This window comes from Panthera uncia, chromosome E1 (assembly GCF_023721935.1).
Source record: "Panthera uncia isolate 11264 chromosome E1, Puncia_PCG_1.0, whole genome shotgun sequence".
Lineage (NCBI taxonomy): Eukaryota > Metazoa > Chordata > Mammalia > Carnivora > Felidae > Panthera > Panthera uncia.
The window spans coordinates 31,333,363-31,357,533 of NC_064814.1; the positions used below are offsets into that span (position 1 = coordinate 31,333,363).

Here is a 24,171-nt window from a genome sequence, read left to right on the forward strand (position 1 = left end):
CAAAGCTCCAGAACCACAATTTCTCTTAGGAAGCTTCAAGTAGATATGGAGGGAGCAGCCAATCTGAGATGTTCTCCCTGGTGTGTTTCTGGAATCCAACCAGTGAATGCACACTGAGGGAAGAACCCATGCCCACCTGTGAAATCTGAGGGACCTGTCGAGAACATGATAGAAACAAATGATCATTCCATCTCATGCCGTGGGTGCTTCCTGGGGCTGGAGCCAGAATCTCCTCAAAACATATTTTGGTTCAGGGGGCGCCTGGGTGGCTCAGTCGGTTGAGCGTCCGACTTCGGCTCAGGTCATGATCTCGCAGTCTGTGAGTTCGAGCCCCACGTCAGGCTCTGTACTGACAGCTCAGAGCCTGGAGCCTGTTTCGGATTCTGTGTCTCCCTCTGTCTCTGACCCTCCCCCGTTCATACTCTGTCAATCCCTGTCTCAAAAATAAATAAACATTAAAAAAAATTTTTTTTAAAACCCATATTTTGGTTCAGGGGCACCTGGATGGCTCAGTCAATTAAGCATCCAATTCTTGATTTCAGCTCAGATCATGATCTCACAGTTGGTGAGTTCGAGCCCCACATCAGGCTCTGCGCTGACCGTGCAAAGTCGGCTTGGGATTCTGTCTCCCTGTCTCTCTCTGCTGCTCCCCTGCTCCTATGTTCACTCTCTCTCTCAAAATAAATAAATAAACGTTTTTTTTTTAATTTTGGTTCTATACCACCAAATCTCATGAACACTCTACCCCCCAAAGCCCCTCATCAGCCAACAAAGCTGCAGGTATTTTTGTCTGATGATTTACATTCAGGGTTAAAGCTCACAATGAAGGGGTTAATCTAAGATCTGGAATCTCTCCAGGCAGCCTGGGGCACAGCTGTGGGCCCAGGGGAGCCCTGAGCTTTGTCACAACTTTCATTCATGTGCTCCCATCAAATTGGCTCTTTGAGGAAGGGTAGAAGCCCTTGCTGGTTTCTGAAGGGAGGAGCTGAGTGCGTGCTTCTCAGGCATGCTCCCCAAATGCAATACATCCCCAGGGGAAGGAAGGAGGGGAACTCCAAAGACCTGTTCCAGGTGTGGTAACAGCATTTCTCACACTTGTGACAAGACAGGTACAGGATCTCAGGTCACAGGCTATCAGGGCAGAATCAGACATCCTGTATCACTTGGCCCTCACTTGCCAGGACAGGGGCCCAGAGACGTTAAGTAACCTGCCCAATGTCACAGAGCTAGTTGTAGCAAATGCAGAACTTTAACTCCAGATCTCCTGACCCTGAAGCCTGAGTTCTTTCCCTTCCAGCCCTGCTTCTTTCCATGTCTCCCAATAGCAGGCATGGGTCTGCACAGATGATTGATGCTAACTTAAGTTATTGTAGCTTCCCCACCTCTACTCCAATATTAGGGCATCTGCTGTTCCCTGGGCTTTTTATGCTTTACCATCCCTTTCTGTGACTCCGTCCCTCCCATGGGGGCTCTACAAGGCTCATATCTGATCCTGGGTCTCGTTTCAGCAATGCAAGCCCTCCATCTCTCAGTCCTCTTAGCTTTCCTGACCTTGCTTCAGGCGGCAGCATTGGCCACAAATGGTAAGTGTCTCCATATTGAATTCGTGGGGCTGCTGTGACAAAGGATCACAACTGGGTGGCTGAAGACAACAGAAATGTATTCTACAGTTCAGGAGGCTAGAAGTCCAAGGTCAAGGTGTCAGCAGGGTCCTAAAGTCTCTAGAAGGGAATCCTTCCTTGCCTCTTCCTAGCTTCTGGTGGCTCCAGCAATTCTTGGTACTCCTTGGCTTATAGCTACATCAGTTTAATCTCTGCCTCTCTTCACATACTTCTCTGTGTGTATCCTGTGTGTTCTTTTGCTATAAGACCACCAGTCATTGGATCTAGAGCCCACCCTAATCCTATACCTTTATGACCTTATCTGAATTAATTACATCTGCAAAGATCCTATTTCCAAATAGGGTCACATTCTGAGACATGTATTTTGGGGGGACACCATTTAACTCACCACACCCCACCTCCCATGCTCCAGACCCCAATACAAGTGAGAACAAGAATTCCTAACGCTCCTTCTCTACCTCAGGGCCCTGGTGATCAGCTAAGTCCTTTGATGGACACTTACGTGTCTACCTCACCAAAACCCAGAAAAATCCCCACAGCCCAGTAGCCCAAGCCAACCTGGATGGTCACACACCTTAATCCCATCCCTGGGTATTCTAGTGGACCTCTGAAGAGCAATTCCGACATCTTATCAAGGATCAGAGAGCATTCTTCCCATTCTATTCTTTTTCTCCTTGAGGATTCTTGTGAATGTTTCCTAATCTCAATCTTCTGCCTGCTTGGATTTGAGGGGTGAGGGTAATGGCTGAGAAAGAGGGAGACAGAAGCAGAGGGTATCTCAAAGGAATGGTGTCAGATACTCTGCTCCTTGTCCCTCCTCCTCCAAGCACGGGCCACCACGACTGCTGCCATCTCTGATGCTGTGAATCAGGTCAAGATCCAAGTCAACAAGGCCTTCCTGGATTCCAGGACCAGGTACGTGAGACACAGACACAGCGTACTCCCCTTGCTAGGCTTCCAGTTAATGACGAGCACATCTAGGCCAGCCCTGACAAGCCAGTGAGAAAGCAATCATCCAGACTGTGCTACCACCACCCCCCAACTCTGAGTGTGTGACAAATAGGAGTCTTAAAATCCTTAGCCTGTAAATTACCTTTAAGAGGATGTTTAATCTAATCCTGGAAGCACTTTCTTCCACATGGCCGGATGTTTCCTTGGGTCATGCATTACAGAGTCTCAGAAAGCCTGTTGGTAGAATTTCTCCATTCATTCAACTAATATTGACTGACATAAGCCCGGTTCCCTAGAAGCAGAACCTGAGACATGGATTCACGGGCAGGTGACTAATTAAGAATTACTCTTGGGAGAGCTGTAAATGAAGTGAGAGGGCAAAGCTGGAAAGGTCAAAGAAGGAAGTTAAGCAAGGATTGGCTCAGTAATCACACAAGGGTACAGGTGTGAGCCGTCAGCAACTACACCCAAAGCAGCTAGGGGGCGCAGCACCCCAATGCCATAAAATGATCCAAGGGCACTTGGAGATCCCACAGCCCACCAGCAGAGTCAGCCACCCTCGAACCACATGTTAGGGGCTGGGATCTTTGAAATAAGCAATGAAGACTGGGTCCCAGCTCTCAGGATGCCCATCAAGCTAGAGGCAGGCATACAGACAAGAATAACCACTGTGTTGAGCAGAAAACAACCTTATTCCTTCCTCTTGCTGTCTCTTTGCACTAGAATTGGGGCTTCCTTCCTCCTTGGCCCTTGAATGACTTTTAAGCAGTTCCATACTGTTTTTTTTACTTTTAGAAGACAAGAGGTACTCCAGCCACTTGTAGTCCCAAGAACAGTATCCTTTCAGGAATTTAAATGTCAGCGTAAGAAGACAAAGCCTAGAGCTTCCTACATCCCTGGGCTCAGAGCTGCTTTATTAGGTTTATAATGAGAAATGGAACACAGTCTGCTAGTTCCTCCTTCCTGGGCTCTTCCCAATCCCCCAACACAGGTTTCTGACTCCTCAGGGTTAAGCTGGGGGTGGGGGGGCGGTGGAGGAGAGATAGCAAAGGGCAAGGTCTAAGTCACCTCACAACTTAGTGCCCTGAAGGGGTCAGAAGGTCTTCCCCACCTTGGGCACTTGTTGGCTGTCTCAGAGATTCTGCTGCCAGCTCCCTGACCCAGAGAAGTTTCTGGCCAGTAGCTGACAGCTCCAACCTTCAGTACAGAAGCATCTGGCTCACTTTCTCACCTCCCCACACCCTCTTGAGCCAGGTGCCTTTTAAGCAGGCTCCAGAAGACTACAAGCTTCACCCTGCTGCTGGAGGATATACAGATCCCATGCAGTGTGGCCCTGTCTGGCTTACTCTATTAAGTGCGTGGTGCCAGCCTCCACTCCTGTAGGCTCTTTGGGCAGGTATCAGCCACTGGCCATGACTCTAGCCCACCTCTTAAGTCCCTTATCACTAGAATTAAAGCACAGATGAAGCCCCATGGTGGCAGTAGGGAAGTACTTGGTATTTCAGTAACTATCTCCAAACAAAAATTCTCTCTCCCTCCTTAACTTCAATCCTTTTATAGGCCCAAGGTAAGGATACAGTAAAGGCCACAAAATCAGTGTTCATCACCTCCTTTGCAAGCTGTGCACTGACCAGCCATGCTTTGGACTTCATTCGTACTGGTTAGTTCTTGGACTTAGGGGCCTCATGGAGACATAAAGAATCACACATAACCATCTTGTTACACAAACAATCCAATGAAGGAAATAAACAAAGCGATGGTTGCTACTCTAGGCCCAGGGATCAGGGAAGCCTGATGGAGGATGAGAAGCAGCCAGCCATGTAGAGAGCCGGGAGGATAGCATCCCAGGGACTGGGAAGGACAAAGGCAAGGGTGCTGAGGCGGGAAAGAGCTTAGGGTGCTCGGGAAACAGAAAGAAGCCCAATGCTGGTGGAGGTGGTAGACAGGGAGGAGCACACCGTGCAGGTAGGCCAGAGAGGTGGACGCTAAGGGCCATAGAGTCAGAAAGCAGATTAGAGGTTGCTGGCGGAGGAGGGCAGGGGAGGAATTGGAAGAGACTGCTTAATGGGTATAGGGTCTCCTTGGGGGGTGATGAAAATGTTTTGGAACTAGGTACAGGCAGTGATGGCACCACAATAGGAGTGTGTGTGCAATAAGCAGATGGATTCATCCATGTCCCAGGGTAAGCAGAGTGCCACGGTCTGCTTTTGACTCTAAGTGCGCTCCAGCAGCCGTGTGGGGAACAGACAGCAGGGGGTGGAGAGAGACAGGGAGTGGGGCGGGGCCCTGGTCAGGAGGCCGCTACAGCCGTCCAGATGAAGGCGACGGTAACTAGGATGAGGGTGGAGGCCTGGAGATGGGTAAAGACTTCTTCCCAAACCCTGGCTGATCCCACGGAGCCCAGCCCTGAGCAAAGCAGGAGGGATCCCGCATTCAGGCGGGAGAAGCACGCAGAGCCCAGGGCACAGGAGGAAGGAAGGAGTGTGCAGAACCTTGCGTGGGACCTTCCAGGTGGAGCCCTGGAAGGCCCAGCAGCGCACCTTGTTTATTGGGTGGGGGACCCTTTGGGCCCTGGCCCATGAGGACGGTGGCGCTGAGGCTAACACGTGTGTATTCCACGCCAGATACAGCTCAAGGAGCTTTACAGCCCTTCCTCCCCCAAACCGTATGAAATGCTAAATTGAACTACATGAAATAGCTTGTTTTTGAGGTCAAAATGATCAAATAGCATGGCTCAACGAAATGTCGTTATTTCATTTTATGGATAAGGAAGCTGGGTACAGAGAGGTTAAGTAACTTGCCCAAGGGCACATAACTAGTAAGTGGCAGTCACAAGTCAAACCAGCCAATGTTCAAATCTTGCTTCCTAAGCCCCAACTCCAGGTGAGTGCGGGCCCACAGAACTTTCCGTGATGGTTTTCTGTGTCGGGGCCATCCAATACAGGAGCCAGTAACTACATGTGGCCGTTGAGCACTTAAAATGTGGCTAGTACCAGTGAGGAACTGAATTTAATTTAATTTTAATGAAGTTCCATTTAAATAGCCACTTGTGGCTGGCAGTTACCATACTGGACAGAGTAGCCCTCCTGGCCACTGGGCCACGCAGTCTCTTGCAACAGCAGCAAAAAGACAGTCTGGCTTACTGTCTTGGGTCTTTTTAATTGAGGTTGGGGGAGGCTGGTCGGGGGTAGGCCTGCCAAGTAGAGCGCAATCATCCCAGTCATCCTTGTCCCTGTCCCACCTGCCCAGGAAGTCCCTCAGACTGAGACACCATGCCCCCTCACCCTGGAAATAGTTAAGGACCTAACCTATAGATCAGGCCAGCTGTTGCAGCCAGCGAACTGTACCCCAAAAGCAGAGCTGTCTTTTGTGAGAAGCTGAGCAACTTCCAATGTTTCAGAGTCTCAGAGCCATAGATTTCATCCCACGGAACCCTTCCTCCCACATGTGTGGAGACTGAGGCACGGGGAAGGGGTGGTGGATTCTCATGGAGGCACTTTTCTAACACCACCTTGCACTCAGTCATCTCTGTGTTTGTCCCAAACTTCTTAGTAGCAGGGATTCGGGCTTCTCCCTTTACACATGGGAAATTAAGAATAAAAAGGCTGAACATCTTGCCCCAAAAATGGTCAGCAAGAGGCTGGATGCTACAGCCCACATCGAAGCAAACTCCACGCTAACTCCAGGGCTAGCTGCAGTTAAGGATGTTTCCATGGGAAGAACTGAAGGCCCCTAGGTTTGTTATCTCTAGAATTCTCTTGTTATTTCTAAACTCCTACATGACAGGAGTTCCTCAGTCTGAGTCAGGACATCCTGGGCTTAGGTGTTTTTAAGTTTCTCTAATTAATTCTGACCCAGCCAGCACAGCTACAACCCTCTGATTCTAATTCAGGAAGCGCTCACCTCCATCTGCCTGCCCTTTCTCAGAACCAGACCCAACAAAGCTTAAAGACACACTGTAGCTTCCTCCTCCCAGAAGAGATTTTCCAGAGGCATCAGAAAGGAAATGAGAAAGATTCTGAGAGCGCGGGAGTGCTTGTCTCCTGGCCGTGCTGCCGCCACCCCCTGTGGCTCCTCCCCATACACACATCCCTTCACACCCCTTCTAAAGCTTCAGAGCTGGAGGGCCCAGTCTTGACTCTCCTATCGCTCTCCATTGTAGGCTAAAGGCCGCCATGAGCTCAGAGGCACCCACCACTCGACAGCTCTCGGAGTACCTCAAGCATGCCAAAGGCCAGGCGCGCACAGCCATCCGCAACGGGCAGGTGTGGGAGGAATCCTTAAAGAGACTGAGGCAGAAAGTGGCCTTGACCAATGCCACAGGTACAGAAAACCCACTGACCCTCTGATGGCGGGAAGGGGCCATGACCCTGCAGGAGAGAACAGGAGTCACCAAAAGCTGTATCCCCTATTAGGAGCACCTCCTTGGCTCTCCCTGCTCAGGTTCGTGGGCTTGCAGAGCAAGGAGGGGCTGAGGGGACAGCTGTGCCAGTATGGTTTTGTTTTATTTTGTTTTGTTTTGTTTGCAGAGAAAGGAACTCAAGCCCAGCAAGGTCACACTGCCAACTCCAAATAAGGGGACATTCATGCTCTTTGTGTAATGCCATCTGTAAAGCCTCTGTCCAGAGGAAGTACTAAAGTCAACAAACATGGGCTCCCTGTCCCAAACCAGTGTCACCACTACTCTGCTTTATGTCTCCATAAAGGAGACATGTAAGCCACCTGTACCAGGGGGATTTACTGGGATTATGTCACAGGAAATGAGATTTCCATCTTGTCTTGCATAATATGGAGCTGAAACAATGAGGTGACGGATTGATTGTGATCTCCAACCCGTCCACTCCCACCCCTACCAAATGTCACAGCTTCTGGAGGGTCAGGGAGGAAGGGGCTTGGTCCCAACCAGAGGAAGGGGCTGCAAGTTCTTCCTGGGAAAACAGCAGGTCCAGGAAGATAGCAGGCTTAGGACTTGAGCAAATTCCAAAGTTCCAAAAGAAGGAAACTGGGATGAGGTAGGGAGAAACAGGGATCACTTTAGACTCTGAGACTCAAAAGGTACAGAGGGTTGAACCCCTGCCCCTGCCAACCTTCACAGATGGTCCCCTGAAGAAGCCCCCATAGAGCAAGATTCCCTTGCTTCTCTTTCATGCAGGCACCAGGATGGATCACAGACTGCTTTAGGAGGTTAGCAGTTCTCTCCTTTCTGTGCCAGCACGGGAGCCTCTGCTGCGTAAAGCCCCACTATGTTACTCCTCCCAGGACCACAGCACCCCTCACTTAAAAATTACCTGTCCCGGGGCACCTGGGTGGCTTAGTCGGTTGAGCATCTGACTTTGGCTCAGGTCATGATCTCGTGGTTCGGGAGTTCGAGCCCCACATCGGGCTCGCTGCTGTCAGCCTGTCAGCACAGAGCCACCTCTTCAGATCCTCTGCCCTTCCCCCACTTGCCGTCTCTCAATAATAAACAGTTTTTAAAAATTACCTGTATCTTCCCAACATCTTCCTATCTAGGTTCCCGCTTGCTTGGTACTTTAGATGTCAGTGAAGCTTTAGAAGAAGAAAAGCAGTCTTATCAGACTAACTCCTACTAACATGTGCTTAACCTCTCAGGGGTATTTTCGTTCTAAAATAAAGATCTGTTGATTCGAATGCCCTGATTAAAAAAAAAAAAAATCACTAACAATGCTAGCATTTTCACAGTTACTACCTGTGTGGCCTTGGGCAAGTCCCTTGAGCTCTGTGGTCTCAGTTTGTCATCTGTAAAATGGGAATTAAACCTCTTACCTCAATGAGTTGTCAGGATTAAACAAGAAACCACCTGAGAAATGCTTACCTAAAACAGACAAATGCATTCCCAGAAAAGTAAGTTCCCCTCTGCTTTCGGTTTCCTGCCTCCCCGCCGTGCCTCAGAATGGAGAAAGAACTCAGCCCCTCTGGCGTCCCTTCTGTTTCAGAACCTGGCCTGGACTTGACTGCACTGTCTTGGGAGGTGGGCTGTGGTGCCCCCGTTCCTGTGGTGAAATGTGACAAGGACAATCCTTACCGAACCATTACAGGAGATTGTAACAACAGGTGAGGGGGCACGGGCAGTTGTCCGGGGCGGCCCAGCTAGGGGCTTTGCCGCTTGGCCATTCCCGGCAGAACCCCCGCTGCCTCCCCCTCCCGGGCCTGCGGCCCACCGGAACCCGTTCATATTGGAACCTTCCCGAGCTTCCCCGTCTTCCAAAGGGGCCGCCGTAGTGCCGCGCCTTCAGAGCGGACGCAGTTCAGCGACCCCCCTCCCCGTCTGAGAGGCGCCTCCCCCGCACCCCCTTTCCCTCGGGCGGAGTCCCGCCCCTTCCCTACGGGTCCCCCAGGGCTTTGGAGAAGCGGAGCCCGGAGCGCGGGCCGAGGCTGAGGGCGCGTCTTGCTCGATTTCAGGAGGAACCCCGCTCTGGGCGCCGCCAACAGGGCGCTGGCGCGCTGGCTGCCCGCCGAGTACGAGGACGGGCTCTCCCTGCCCTTCGGGTGGACGCCGGGGAGGACGCGGAACGGCTTCCCGCTCCCGCCGGTGAGGGCGGGCCCGGGGTGCGCGCGAGCCCCGAGCGGGAGGGTGCAGGGGGAGAGCCCAGAGAGGACGGGAAGCGCCCCCAAACGCGCACGGAACGGAAGAAGAAATAGGTGGGAGGGCGGAGGTGCGAGGTGGGGCCCGCAGCCGGGGAGAGGTGGAGACTTGGACGGGCTCGGGCCGTGCTCCCCTAAGTGCCACTAGAGGGCAGCGGAGCCCGGAGCCCAGGCACGTGGTGGTCACGTCCCAGCTGCCCACAGGCCAGATACCCTGGGGTCTCCCAGGCAGATGGCCTCCCTGCCCCATCCTGCCCGCGCTTACCCCGCCCCGGCCCCTGGGGTGCATCAGCTGTTGTTTGCCCGGAGGTCCTATCTGTTGGCCTCTTCTGAGTTGGCAGCCCCTCCCCCAGAGCCCCTCTCCTCCTCCCAGACACCTGGCACCTCCCTGTGGCTTCACAAGCTGCCTGTCTTTGTTTTCCCATTTCCATAGTGGAAAGGGCACTGGCCTTGCAAGCCATCAATTCCTGCAGACGTGTGTTCAGTCCCATCCCTACTATCCCCTTTTGTAGCTGCAGGACCGTTGGAAATTGGCCTCACCTCTCCAGTGTCCTCACCTTCAGAAAAGGTGTAATGCCACCCACCTCACAAACTTGTCATGGGGATTAAATGTACCTGTTATACCCTGGGTGTTCAATAAAACTGCAGTTGAATCTGACTCCTCAAATCACTTTTTCCTCCAATCCTTCCTCCCCTTCTGTCTCCATCTGTAGGCCCGGGAGGTTTCCAACAAGATTGCAGGCTACCTGAGTGAGGAGGGTGTTCTGGACCAAAACACGTCCTTGCTGTTCATGCAGTGGGGTCAAATTGTGGACCATGACCTGGATTTTGCCCCCGACACCGAGCTGGGGAGCAGCGAGTACTCCAAAGCCCAGTGTGACAAGTACTGTATCCAGGGAGACAACTGCTTCCCCATCATGGTAGGCCCCTGCAGCTGTTGGTGACAAAACCCCTGCCTCCCTGACTAGCAGGGTACCTCATGGTAGATCTCGAATGCTGACTTGACAGCTTCCCAAGCCTCACACATCCATTCATTCACTCATCCATTTATTCAATAAATAGACATTAATCATCTACTCCGTGCCAGGCACGGCACTAAGCACTGGGGATTCAAAGGTGAATAAGACACTGTTCCTTTCCTCAAGGACAGAGAGCCTGTGTGGGAAATGGACAAGTAACCACTAATGGTGAAATTGGGAAGCTCTGGGGAGGGGCGGGTCATCTATGTTCCTGGCCCAGCAGCATTGGCATCACTTGGGGACTTCTTAGAAATGTAAGATCTCAAGCCTCATCCCAGACATTGGGAAACAAAATCTACATTATACCAGGATTCGTTCTATACACAGTGAAGTTTGTAGAACGCTGCTGTAAGTCATCGGGGTCTGGGACGGCTGCTCCCAGAAAGAGCTGCAATTTGATGGATGAATCAGTGAGAGCAGGGATTTGTGGGCAGCAGGAAGAGAGAGGCACTTGCAATGGTGCCCCATTTTTTTCTTATTTTACAGTTAGAGAGTGATTTATTCACTCAAACAAATCAAGGCTCTGTGCTGTGGTGTAAAGAACATGGACTGTGGAGAGAAGTCAGTCTAGATCTGAATCCCATATATTTCCCTTCCTGTTTACAAGTTCTGGAACAAATTACTTAACCTTTCTGAGCCTCGATTTTCTCACCTGTAAAATGGAACTGAATTATCTACCTTACATTTTTTGAGGACCAAAGTGAGATAAAGTATGCATAATGCATAGCACATGTTAGATCCAAAATAAATAAATGGTAGCTGTTTTTAGTAATTTTGTTATTGTTTATTTCTTTTGAGAGAGTGCATACAAGCAAATGGGGGAGGGGTCAAGAGAGAGGGAGATAGAGAATACCAAGCAGACTTGGACTCAGGGGCTCATCACAGTGTTCACTGGGGGGAGGCTTAATGGGAGGAGGGAGTTCGTGAGGGAGGACTCGTGCAGGAAGGGCTCAACGCTGGACTCGAACCCATGAACCACGAGATCATGCCCTGAGCCAAAATCAAGAGTCGGTCGCTCAACCGACTGAACCCCCCCAAGTACTCCGTTCATAGTAGTTATTAACAAAGCCTTTCCTATTTCTTGTCCTGCTTCCCTGTCCAGGGATCTCAGGACTCCCTCCCCACCAAAAGTTTGGAACCTCTGCTATAAAAGAGTGAATGATTCCCCTCAGACTTTTTACACAGTGGGATGTAATGAACTTCAGGGCATTGTGGCTCAGGATGTATAGTGTCAGCAGGAGGCATCTGGAATCAGTGTCTGGTCCCAGGGTCCCAGGAGGGCTCCATCAGCATCTTTGCCAGCCGCATCCAGACCCACCCTGGGGAGAGGTTGCCAGATCCCAGCTGTGCCACCTCTGCCCAGTCACCCACCCCCCAATCTCTCTGCAGTTCCCTCCCAATGACCCCAAGGTGAAGACTCAAGGGAAGTGCATGCCTTTCTTCCGAGCTGGGTTCGTCTGCCCCACTCCACCTTATCAGTCCCTGGCTCGAGATCAGATTAACGCTCTGACCTCCTTCCTGGATGCCAGCCTTGTATACGGTCCTGAGCCCAGCCTGGCCAGCCGCCTTCGAAACCTCAGCAGCCCGCTGGGCCTCATGGCTGTGAACCAGGAGATCTGGGACCACGGACTGGCTTACTTGCCCTTTGACATCAAGAAGCCAAGCCCCTGTGAGTTCATCAACACCACCACCCAAGTGCCCTGCTTCCTGGCAGGTGAGTCCAGGCTGGGAACAGAGGGGCCCAAGGACTGGGAGCAGAGAGAGACCAGAAAAACTTCAGGAGGCTGCTAGGTAGCTTCCAGAGAGGCTTTACTGCTGCTGCTTCTCGCATGCTTTCTGGAAAAATGCACACCAAGCCCCATTGCCTCTGGCACTGGTCCAGGACTGGTAGAAGGGCCCGGATGAATACAGAATCTAAGAACATGTGTTCACCATCAAACAAACAAACAAAACAATTAAATCCAGAGAAGCACAAATAAGAAAAACCTACCACCCACAAATGATCATTGTTAACATTTTTAATGCCCACCTTTCCAGGTTTTTTTAAATCATAGATATAGTTCTACATTGTTTTACATAATTGGGGTTATACTATCAGTTATGTTCTATAACCTGATGTGTTCACTTAATATGTCACATCATTAAATATTCTCCAGCATGATTTTTACTGGCTGCCTGATATTCCCTGACATACATTATCATGATTTATTTTCTCAATCCTATTTAGAAACACTTAAATCATTTCTAGTTTTCCTGTTTTTTTTAATTTTTATGTTTTATTTTTTTATTTTAATTTTAATTTTTACTTTATTGTTTTTAGGTAATGAATATCCTTGTTGATGAATCTTTGCACTCATTTAAAAACATTTTTTTAATGTTTGTTAATTTTTGAGAGAGAGCACGAGCAGGGGAGGGGGGAAGAGAAGAGAGAGGGAGACACAGATCGGAAGCAGGCTCCAGTCTCTGAACTGTCAGCACGGAGCCCTATGTAGGGCTCGAACTCAGGAACTGCGAGATCATGACCTGAGCTGAAGTCGGATGCTTAACCGACTGAGCCACCTAGGAGCCCCTGGACTCATTTTTAATAATTTTATTAAGATAATTTGTTAGAAGAAGAAATTTTAGATTAAGAGGAATGCATATTTTTAAGGCTTTTTATAAACTTGGTACAAGGCCCCTGCTCCATACAACCTGTGCACAACCAAAGCCCCCCAATTCTGTTCATTCTGGGGGCCTCATGTCCTCCTGGTCCTCTTTGCCTTGGGCTCCTGGAGGCCTTTCCTCTTCCAAAAATCTACTCTGTCAGGATAACCCCTGCCCCCGCCCCACCCACCTGGACATGGCAGAAAGCCAGTCCATAGGCCCAGATCTCTTGGGTAGATCTCTTCAATTCTGTGTTCACACATATCTCACATCAATCCAGATACAAAACTGAGCCCTTTCCTGTTTTCCACAAAAATATCCGGTAAGACCAAGCATTTGGGAATTTAATAGACTTTTCCTAAAGATTAGAGGACACAAGAAATCCCCTTGTGAACACCTGGTCTTTTGCCAGTTAGTTGACCTCCTATCCTGTCACTCTCTTCTTTCCTTTCTTCCAAAGGCCCCCATCTCTAGATACTCCTCCCATTGTTACATGGACAAATTCGACCCTACCTAGGAACCTGTCCTCAAACTCCCATTCATAAAACTTTTCAAAGTTTCTCTCCACCAAAAGCCCTTATCTGTTTGTACTGCCCCATCTTAGAAGGAGTTGGGATTGTAATTAGCAAAATTTTCCTTTTTCATGTCATCTGTAGTTTTGAGCACAGTCTTGTGCAGTCAGCCTTCTTATCCCCGTTTTCACAGATACAGGGACTGAGGCTTAGAAATGCCAAGTAACTTGTCCAAAGTGACCCAGCTAAAAATCATGTGTGTGGAGCTGAGATTCAAACCTCTGAATCCCAACCCCCATCCCATTCCACTTGACTTCCCTTAGGTTAACTGGAAGGAGGGGCTTAGGAGAGGGTCCCTTGGGGGCACTATCGTGTGTTTCTTTGTGCAAGTTACTGGGTTTTGGGGCTACTCAGGGGGAACCAACCTTCCTGCCTTCTGGACTTTAAGGAGATTTCCGAGCTTCCGAGCACACCTTGCTGGCCGCTTCCCACACCCTTTTTCTGCGAGAGCACAACCGGCTGGCCAAAGAACTAAAGAGACTCAACCCTCACTGGGATGGAGAGAAGCTCTACCAGGAAGCCCGGAAAATCCTGGGAGCCTTCATGCAGGTACAGAAGCCCAGGAGCACTACCTCCCTCACCCACCTAGCTTCTGCCCCCCCGCCCCACCACCCCTGCTCTGCCCACAGCCACCCTCCAGCTACCTCCTCTGTGTTCCGCACCTCCTCTTCCCTTCTCCTCCGCTGCTTCCTTCCCACTGCCTCATTATTTCAGCCCTCCTTCTTGTTTCTTTAGCTTCTCTGCCCCAAAATGAATCCCTGAACTCAGAGTGTTGGAGAGTCATTTGTCTGTTGGTCACTCAGTGTGCCTGCCCAGATGCCACCATCACTGGGACCAAAGGCTCCGTCTCTCCTGGGACTGACTGTTGCAGAGCTCTTTGAGTTATTTCAGTTGGATTGTCTTCTTTTTCAATTCTCCGCACCTAAGCCACATGTCACAGGCAGAGTCCATTGCTATTGTAGATTGGCTGATTGACTAACTAGAATTAACTGTGCACATATTTTTTAAGCATTTTATTTTGAAATTATTATAGGTTCTCAGGAAGTTGTTAAAAAAAAAAAAAACAGTACACATACCCAGCCTCCTCAGTGCTAATGTTTTTGCATAACTACGGTACAACATCAAAAGCAGGACATTAACATTGACACCAACCAAAGGTCTTATTCAGATTTCACCAGATTTAAATGCAATCATGTGTGCGTGCGTGTGTGTGTGTGTGTGTGTGTGTGTGTGTAGCTCTGTGCAATTTTATCACATGTGTAGTTTCATGTAACCACCACCACAATAAAGATACTTCACTCTCCCATCACCTCAGGACTCCCTCCTGCCCCCGTCTGATAGCCACATCCACCCTCCCCCTTCCCAGGTCCCTATCCCCTGACAATCACTAATCTGCTCTTCATCTGTACTGTTTGGTGAATGTTACCTAGATAAAACCATGCAGTATGTATCCTTTTGAGGCTGGCTCTTTACATTCAGCATAATTGCCCTGAGGTTCATCCAGGCTGTTGTATGTGTACAGTCCCTTCCTTTTTGTTGCTGAGTAGTATTCCCTGGTTTGTTTAACCATTTACCCAGTGAAGGACATCTGGAGAGTTTCCAGTTTGGAGCTATTATGAATGAAGCTGCTATAGACATTCGTATATACATTTCTTCATGCAAGTAAGTTTTCCTTTCTCTGGGAAAACTCTGCCCAAGTGCAGTGGGTCATATCGCAAGTCCATTTCACGTTTTAAAAGGAACTGCCTGGGGCGCCTGGGTGGCGCAGTCGGTTAAGCGTCCGACTTCAGCCAGGTCACGATCTCGAGGTCCGTGAGTTCGAGCCCCGCGTCAGGCTCTGGGCTGATGGCTCGGAGCCTGGAGCCTGTTTCCGATTCTGTGTTTCCCTCTCTCTCTGCCCCTCCCCCGTTCATGCTCTGTCTCTCTCTGTCCCAAAAATAAATTAAAAACGTTGAAAAAAAAAATTTAAAAGGAACTGCCAAACTATTTTCCGGAGTAGCTGTACTATTTTATGTTCCCACCAGCAGTGTATGAAACATCCAGTTTCTCTGCATCCTGGTTGTGATTTGTTGTCATTGTTTTTTATTTTACTCTTTCTGATAGGTATGTAGTGTTATTTCATTGTGGTTTGAATTTGCACTTCCCTAATGGCTAATCATGTTGAACATCTTCTCCTGTGCTTATCTGCCACCTGTATATCCTCTGCAGTAAAATACCTGTTCATATATTTTGCCCATTTTCAGATGGATTATCTTTTAATGTTAAGTTTTGAGGGTTCTTTATGTATTCTAGATACAAATCTTCCATCAGATATGTGACTTATATTTTCTCCCAATCTCTCATTTTCTTAACAGAATCTGTTGCAGAGTAAGAGTTTTTAATTTTAATGAGGTCCAATCAGGACACATTTTTTTTTTTTTCTCTCATGGGTTGGGCTTTTGTGTCAAATCTCAGAACTCTCTGTAGTCCTAGATCTCCAAGATTTTTATTGGGTTTTTCCTAAAGGCTTTATACTTTTATGTTTTCCACTTAAGGCCATGATCCACTGGGGGTTAATTTTTGTATAATGTGTGAAGGTTAGGGTGAGGCTCATTTTCTTTGGCCACAGGGTGTCCAACTGTTCAGCACCACTTACTGAAAAGGCTATCCCTCCTCTAGTGAATTGCTTTTGTTCCTTATCAAAAATTTTTTGGGCATGTTAATATGAATTTATCTCAGAATTATCTATTCTATTCTGTTAATCTATGTGTCTATTCCTATACCAGCACCACAGTGTTTACTCTGGCTACACAGCAAGACTTACTATGGGGAACCATGATTCTTCCCACTGTATTCTTTTTCCAAATTGTTTTGGCTGTTCCAGGTCTGTCCCTTTCCTATATATTTTTAAATAAGCTTATCTACATCTACAAAAAAAAAAAAAAACCTTGCTGAGATTCTGATAGGAATTGTATCAAAACTATAGATTAATATAGGAAGAATTGACATCTTTACAATATTGAGTTTTCTAATCTGTAAATGCAGTGTGCCTAAGTGTTTAGGTTTTCTTTGCTGTACTTCATCAGCATTTGGTAATTTTTATCATACAGATCCTGTACATGTTTTGTTATATTTGTACCTGAATATTTCATTTTCTTTGGGTAAGTCATAAATGGTATTACATTTTTTCTGACCTGCCACTTGCTCTTTATCAGTGCATAAAAATGTAACTGATTTTTATATGTTGACCCTGGCCTTGCTGAGCTCAGTTTGGGGAGTTCTTCTTGTAGAATCCTTAAGATTTTCAAAAAAAAAAAAAAAAAAAAAAGATTTTCTATGCAATCATGTCATCTGCAAATAAAGACCGTTGTATCTCTCTTTTTGTAATCTATGTTTTTAAACATTTTTTTCTCTTGTCCTATATCGGTGGCTATAATTTCCAGTACTGTGTTGAATAAGAGTGGTGAGAACTGGCATCCTTGTCTTCCTAATCCTAGAGGGAAAACATTCAATCTTTCACCATTAAGTATAATGTTTGTTGGGGTGCCTCAGTTGGTTGGGTGTCCCAGTTGGTTAAGTATCTGACTCTGGATTTCAGCTCAGGTTATGATCTCATGGTTCATGGGTTCGAGCCCCGCATCAGGCTCTGTGCTGACAGTGCAGAGCCTGCTTGGGATTCTCTCTCTGTTCCTCCCCTGCTTGTGGTCACTCTCTCTCTCTTCCTCTCTCTCTCAAAATAAATGAACTTTAAAAAAGTGTAATGTTTGTTGTAAATCTTCTGTGGATGCTCTTGATGAGGTTGAGGAAGTTCCGCTCCATTCCTAGTGTATGGAGAGTTTTTATCATGAACAGATGTTGAATTCTATCTAAGGTCTTTCTTCATTAATAAGACTTTTCTTCTTTAGCCTATTCTGTTTGCTTCAGGTTTATTTTACTCTTCCTTCTGGTTTCTTTCAGCACTTGGAAAATGCTATACCCCTTCCTTCTGGGCTCCATGGTTTCACATTGGTGTTCATTTGTAGATAGTGTGTCACTTCTCTTTGGCGATATTTAAGACTTTGTGTTTAGTTTTCAGAAGTTTAATTGTAATGCATCTTGGAGTACATTTCTTTGGGTTTATAATGTTTGGTATTCATTCAGCCTCTTGAATCTGTAAGTGTATGTCTTTCACCAATTTGGGGACGTTTCTAGACATTATTTCTTCAAATTCTTTTTTAGCCACCCCTTTCTTCTCTATGTCTGGGACTCCATTAATAGGAGTGTTAGCTCTTTTGTTATTGTCCCACAGAGCCCTGAGGTTCTGGTTTGTTTGAGGTGTTTGTGTGTTTGTTTTGTTTATTTTCTCTCTGTTGCTTAGATTGAGTTAATTCTACTGATCTGTCTTTAGTTCTACCCTGTCATCTCCACTCTACTACTGGGTCTTCCTAACAAGTTTTAATTTTAGTTAGTATTTTTCAATACTAACAGTATTTTTCAACTGTATTCTACAGTTTCAATATTTTTTTTATAAATTCTACTTCTTTGCTGAGATGGTCTGTTTTGTGTTTCAAGGTAACTTGTAATTGATTGTTGAAGCGTTTTTATGACAACGGTTTTAAAATCTTTATCAGATCGTCTCAGTACCTGATTCACGTAGGTATTGGCATCAATTGATTATCTTTCCATTCAAACTGTGGCTTTTCTGGTTCTTGGCATCATGAGTGATTTTTTAAATGGTATCCTAGATACTTTAGTTATTATGTTAGGAGACTCAGGATCCTATTTAAGTCTGTTTGGGTTTAACATGTATGTCTGGCATACTTTTGTGGGCTTTAGTTCATATGACAGGTTTTTTTTAAGTTTTTTTAAATTTATCTTTGAGAAAGAGAAGGGGAGGGGCAGGCAGAGGGACAGAGGATCTGAAGCAGGTTGTCTGCTGATAGCAAATAGCCCAACACAGGGCTTCAACTCACAAACCTGCTAGATCATGACATGAGCCAAAATCGGACACCCAACTGACTCAACCACTCAGGCGCCCCCACCCCAAGTGACAGTTGTTTCCTGAGCCTTTGCAGTGCTATTCTGGTCTGCTTCATTCTTCTGGTGACTCTGGGGTTCACATTCAGTGCCTACTGATGCAGTCTGCAAGGCAGGAAGGCCCTTTCCTGGCTGCCTTCTGTTGCCCAGCAACCTTCTAGGGGAGCAGCAGCCACTGCACCTGGTCTCTTTATGGCTGTTGTGTGAAGAACAGAGAGATATGGGGTTTCACTGCTGCCACCATTGCAGGCATACCAGACCATCCACCAGCCTGAGTTGTGGACGGCTCAGAGCTTGGGTTGTGAAGTAGGTCTGGGGGCTCTCCACTAGGTTTCTGCTGGGTTCCCCCGTCCCAGTCCTTTGGAGAGAAAGAGCAGGCTCCCTTTGGCTCCTTTTGTGTATTCCTATTGGGGGTTCCAGGTTGCCAGGCTCTCCTGCACTCAGTCTGGGGGCATACAGGAACTCACTGTGCTGTCATTCCTCAAGTCCTGAGGTCGTCAGTCAGTCCACCTTCTTTCCAGCTTTGAAAGTCTATTTATGTTGTCTATGGAATAATTTCCAGAGTGTTTACATATATTTAGTGTGGAAGATTAGGGGGAAATGAGTCTCCTCCATCTTGTTCTGGGACCAGAAGCCCCATGCACTTAGTTTTAACCATTAAAGAGAGATATCCCCCTTTATTTCTTCTCAAAAATCTCCATAATTCAATATTAATTTTTAAATTGGATCCAGAAATCTTGCTGCTGGAGATGTTGGTAGGAAATCATCCAAGGAATGAAAAGTATCTACCTAAAGATGATTTGAGTTAAGGTTTTATATTGGTTTGTTTGGGCTGCCATAGTAAAATATCATAGACTGATTAACAACAGGCTTAAACAACAGAAACTTATTTTCTCACAGTTCTGGAGGCTGCAAGACCACGGTATCAGCAGGTTTTGCTTCTCCTGAGGCCTCTGTCCTTGGCTTGCAGATGGCCGCCTTCCCTCTGTGTCCTCACATGGTCTTTCCTCTGTATGTGTACCTCCCTAGTCTCTCTCTCTCTCTCTCTTCTGATAAGGACACCAGTCCTAACTGGATGAGGGCCCCACTCTTATGATCTCATTTAACCTTAATTACCTCTTTATAGGCCCTATCTCCAAATACAGTCACATTAGGACTTCAACATGACTTTGGAAGGGACACAATTCCATCTATAACACGAGCGGCCAGCAGAAAGAGTGTCATGATCAATTAGCAATGTCTGCTATGGTCACAGGAAGGGAAATGGGCACATATGCTATCCATTTGCCCTCCTAGATTTTTGAACACTCATCCCTCTCAGCTGCAGCTTCCTCCAGCCTCACTCTGCGGAGATTTAAGTGTTCTCTTACCCTTTCCTCATGATATGTATCCCCACCCCCTCCAGATTATCACCTTCAGGGACTATCTACCCATTGTGCTCGGTGATGAGATGCAGAAGTGGCTCCCTCCATACAGAGGCTACAACCAATCTGCTGACCCCCGAATCTCCAATGTCTTCACCTTTGCCTTCCGCTTTGGCCACTCAGAGGTCCCCTCCACCATGTCCCGCCTGGATGAGAATTATCAGCCTTGGGGTCCAGAAGCAGAGCTCCCCCTGCACACCCTCTTTTTCAACACCTGGAGGATGGTCAAAGAGGGTACGTCCTTTTGGGGAAGCACTGTCACCGGGCAGTCTCACTCTGCGGCCTGCTTCTAGGGAAGCCTGGCGTAGAAGCCAGACTCCAGGCACTTCCCCCGTGACCTTGGGCAAGTGAATTCACCTCATTGAGCCTCATTTGTAAAATGGGGACGATGGTACCTATCTCACTAGGATATACAAAAAATTAAGTGGCATAAATGTGAGAGCACCCCACAATGGTTCCTGACACACAGGGAGTGGTCGATATATATCAGTTATTATTCTTTCTCTCCTCCTCTGGCCTCGAAGGTGCCTGGGCTTTCCCTGCCTCAGGCTTCTCTGACCCCTGTACAAAGAATTCATGGGCTTGGGAAATAAATTGCTCTTTCCTGCTCTCCTCTAGGTCTTCCTACCTCCATCACGTGCCAAAGGTTGGCCCCAGCTCCCCTTTACCTTGAGTTGGGCTGTGTCGCAACTGGCTTTGCTTCAGGCCTCACAAGTCAGGGCCATTCTCTGTAGGCTTCCGCCACCTCTTCTCATACTTCCAAGTTCCTGGGGGGAACATATGGAAGGAGAAGGAGCAAGCTTTCTGAGCTAGAGCTCCAGAAAACTTCTGAAGCTTATAGGCAGGCCATTGCCCCAGTAATGCCTCTGTCTTCCCCACCCCAGGCCCCAGGCAGGCAGTCTGGACTGCCCTCCAACCCCAGCATACCCTGCAGGCTGCACCTTGCTCTTCTCTCCCGGCCTCCAAGCTGATGTTCAGCTGGCCCTACTTTTACCTGAGAAGAAATGTCTAGTGGAGGGGGAGGGGCCAGCAGTGGAAGATAGCTTCACGCTACCCACATCCCAGGACAGCCTCTGGCTCTCCTTTGCAGGTGGAATTGACCCTCTGGTCAGGGGCCTGCTGGCCAAGAAGTCCAAGCTGATGAATCAGAATAAAATGATAACAGAAGAACTGCGCAGCAAGCTTTTCCAGCCCACTCACAAGATCCACGGCTTCGACCTGGCCGCCATCAACATACAGCGCTGTCGAGACCACGGGATGCCCGGTGAGTGGGCCTGAGGTCCTGTCTGGCCCAGGGAACTTTTAGCTTCTTTCTGGGGTTCCTGGGGACTCCCTTCCATTAACCCTAAGGATCTGACCAATTCTAAAACGTAAGGCAGAGATACCAGTTTTTAAAATTCATTTTGTTCATCTGTGAAATGGCATCTTCCATCTTCCCTAATGTGGAGACAAGAGAACATATCTGATACCATCTTGGAGCTCCTCAAATGAAAAAGAGATCAACAACTGACTTGTAAAACCAGTTTAAAATCCCAGAAAAGTCACAGACCTAGAGCAGCGATGATAAAGATAGTATATGTCTAGTGCCGATTCAGATGACTGATCAGTAGGGCCTGTGTTGAGATGAATCAGGAGAGGAGAATAGAGGGGCTCCTGGGTAGTTCAGTCGGTTCAGCATCCAACTTGCAGTTTTGGCTGAGGTCATGATTTCATGGCTTCATGGGTTCAACTTCCGCATTGGGCTCTATGCTGGCAGTGTGGAGCCTGCTTGGGATTCTCTCTCTCTGCCCCTCCCCCATTCATGCTAGCTCTCTCTCTCAAAATAAATAAACTTAAAAAAGAGAGACGGAGAAAGAGAGAGAGAGAGGACAATAGAGAGAAACCAATGACTATCGGACCTTTCTTTTATACCCATGAAAGGCAATTTAATGTAGTAATTAAGAGCCAAACTGCCTGGGTTCAAGTCCCAGCTGTGCCATTTCTAGTTATGTGACCTTAGGCAAGTTACTGAACATCTCTGTTCTTCAATTTACATATTTTTATGGCGCTTAGAATAGTGCCTGGACCCATAGTAAGCACCACATAACCTGCTAGCCGTCTCATGCCTGAAGTACCGCGAGTGTAAAACAATGGATCCCTGCTCACCCCGTCCCAAAGGCTAGGAGTCCAGACTTTCTGGGGCTGATGGAGCTGGGGCAGGTATGTCCCCAAGGGGGGCTGTGGTGAGAAGCTCCTGGGATGAGACAGCGGCAGCCCCTCTGCCTAGGGTACAATTCCTGGAGAGGCTTCTGTGACCTCTCACAGCCCCGGACACTCAAGGAGCTGGATGCTGTGCTGAAGAACAAGAGGCTGGCTAAGAAGTTACTGGATCTCTACGGGACCCCTGCCAACATCGACATCTGGGTTGGGGCAATTGCTGAGCCCCTGGTAAAGAGGGGCCGAGTGGGGTCTCTCCTGGCCTGCCTCCTGGGGAAGCAGTTCCAGCAGATTCGTGATGGAGACAGGCAAGTGAAACCTTGTGAGGAAGGCAGGGGTGAGCAGACCCTTCTGCGATGTGGACAAGTCCTGTGTGAGGACTAGTCCAGACCTCAGAGTGTTCCCAGTGACCTCCTTCCTTCCCCTTTGGCACAGTGGGGAGGGAGGGGCCACCGCCTGAGCTGTGTGGACAGACCCTGCTTCTGTCTCTGCAGATTCTGGTGGGAGAACCCTGGGGTCTTCACTGAGAAGCAGCAGGACTCTCTACAGAAAATGTCCTTCTCACGCCTTGTTTGTGACAACACCCACATCACCAAGGTCCCACGGCACCCATTCCAGGCCAACAACTACCCTCAAGGCTTTGTGGATTGCTCAGCCATTGACAAGCTGGACCTTTCACCCTGGGCCTCAGTAGAGAATTAGGGGCCCAGATTTCCCAGCCTCCCACACTGTGCAGTTTTGCTCCCTTTGGTCCATGATGCCATTTCAGGCAAGTTCAGTGACCCCGTCCCTTAGAGCTGCACACCCCATCCAGGGCCTTCTATTCAACTGGGTTTCTTGACACTCACCAGATGCACACCTCGCTCAAACCCAAGGCCAGCACCTCTGCCTTTCCAGCTATTCCACCTGAATCCCACTGTTTCCATGCCATCTGCTCTGTCTGTGGGATGTCACCCATCCTCTCCCTGCGGCAAGTCTTGACTGAGGCCATGGTCTTTGCACTCTTAACTTTCTTCCTCTCCTTTCAAACTAGATTGTGAGCTCCTTGAGCCAGAGACTTCTGTCTGCTTCCCAGTGTCCCCCGTGCCATCAAGCATGATGCTCAGCACACAGCAAGGGCTCAATAAACATCTGATGATTGACTGATGATGGTGGCAGTGACACTGTTCCCTTCCAAAAGCAGGCCTTGGGACCACTGCCAAATAAGTAACTAGATGTTTACAGTGCAGACACGTCTTACCACTAAGATGTGTGCATGGGTCTGTGGGGCAAGAAGGCATGGTTTGGTGAAATTTCAGAGTTCTCTAAGAAAAGTGGAAGGCAAGGGGCTCCTGGGGAAAGAAACAATGGCCGTAGATTGAGGGAGAGGGTTTGAAGTGCCATCAAGGGGTCAAACAGAAAGGTTGTCCCAGCCTGGATAATCCTACAGCTAAAGTTGATTTTTCTTCCAGAAATCCTTCTGGGAAATACCTCCTTCTTCTAGGGCAGTCCTTGGAGCCTGTGAGATCTCTGAAGGGGCATGGCCAGAATGTTCCTTGTACTGCTGCCCAATACATATTCATGTGTTCTTTTAAAATGACCCTCCGGGTAAGGTCAGCCCAGTCAGCACCTCCAGATCCCCTGACTGGTGGAGTGGATGGAGCCACCCTGTGGGAGGAGCCCAGGACCCCGAAGACTTGGCTGCAGTCCTGGCTCTGGCACCCACTTCTTCAAGCCTTTGGATGAGTCTCTTTCTTCTCTGAGCACCCCTCTCATCATCAGTGAAATGGAGAGAAGTATTTCTCCTGCTATGGGAGGTCCTATTGTGGCCTGGGGCTCCTATGGGTACATAAGCCTCAGCATCCTGCACACCTTCAGGCTCCCAGCTGCCAGGGAAAGGGAGCCAGAGAGGCAGGGGAGAATCAACCAGTCTCAGACATAGGGCTCAAGTTCCAGGCAAGATTATTTGAGAAATACGCTCCTTCCCTTCCCTCAGCTCTGGCCCTGTCCTCCTGGGCCCAGCCATCTGATGTCTCTGCTCTTGGAAACTGGCTACATGAAGCCAAGACTGAGAGGGAGTCTACTGTCTTGAGGGCCTCTGAACCACCGTGCCAGGCTGCAGGGGTGCAGGATCCAGAGGCGCCCCATCATCTGGGAAGGACCTCCT

At 48.4% G+C, this 24,171-nt stretch overlaps 1 protein-coding gene across 1 annotated transcript; it reads left to right on the forward strand.

Moving 5' to 3' along the window:
• Positions 1 to 1,426: 1,426 nt before the first annotated feature.
• LPO (lactoperoxidase) lies at positions 1,427 to 23,167 on the forward strand. Its single transcript, XM_049637815.1, has 12 exons — positions 1,427 to 1,583; positions 2,450 to 2,537; positions 6,736 to 6,896; positions 8,528 to 8,645; positions 8,994 to 9,123; positions 9,890 to 10,096; positions 11,585 to 11,909; positions 13,799 to 13,959; positions 19,811 to 20,063; positions 20,920 to 21,093; positions 22,096 to 22,333; positions 22,520 to 23,167. Exons 1-12 carry the CDS (start codon positions 1,463 to 1,465, stop codon positions 22,725 to 22,727), a joined length of 2,184 nt encoding a protein of 727 aa, XP_049493772.1. The 5' UTR covers positions 1,427 to 1,462; the 3' UTR covers positions 22,728 to 23,167.
• Positions 23,168 to 24,171: the final 1,004 nt, after the last annotated feature.

Excerpts from the sequence above, each read along its gene's own strand:
- LPO (XM_049637815.1), top strand. The coding sequence starts at position 1,463 with ATGGGGGCTCTACAAGGCTCATATCTGATCCTGGGTCTCGTTTCAGCA. Across the intron at positions 9,124-9,889 it reads ACGGCTTCCCGCTCCCGCCG|GCCCGGGAGGTTTCCAACAA; the intron begins GTGAGGGCGGGC and ends CTCCATCTGTAG. Across the intron at positions 11,910-13,798 it reads AGTGCCCTGCTTCCTGGCAG|GAGATTTCCGAGCTTCCGAG; the intron begins GTGAGTCCAGGC and ends CTGGACTTTAAG.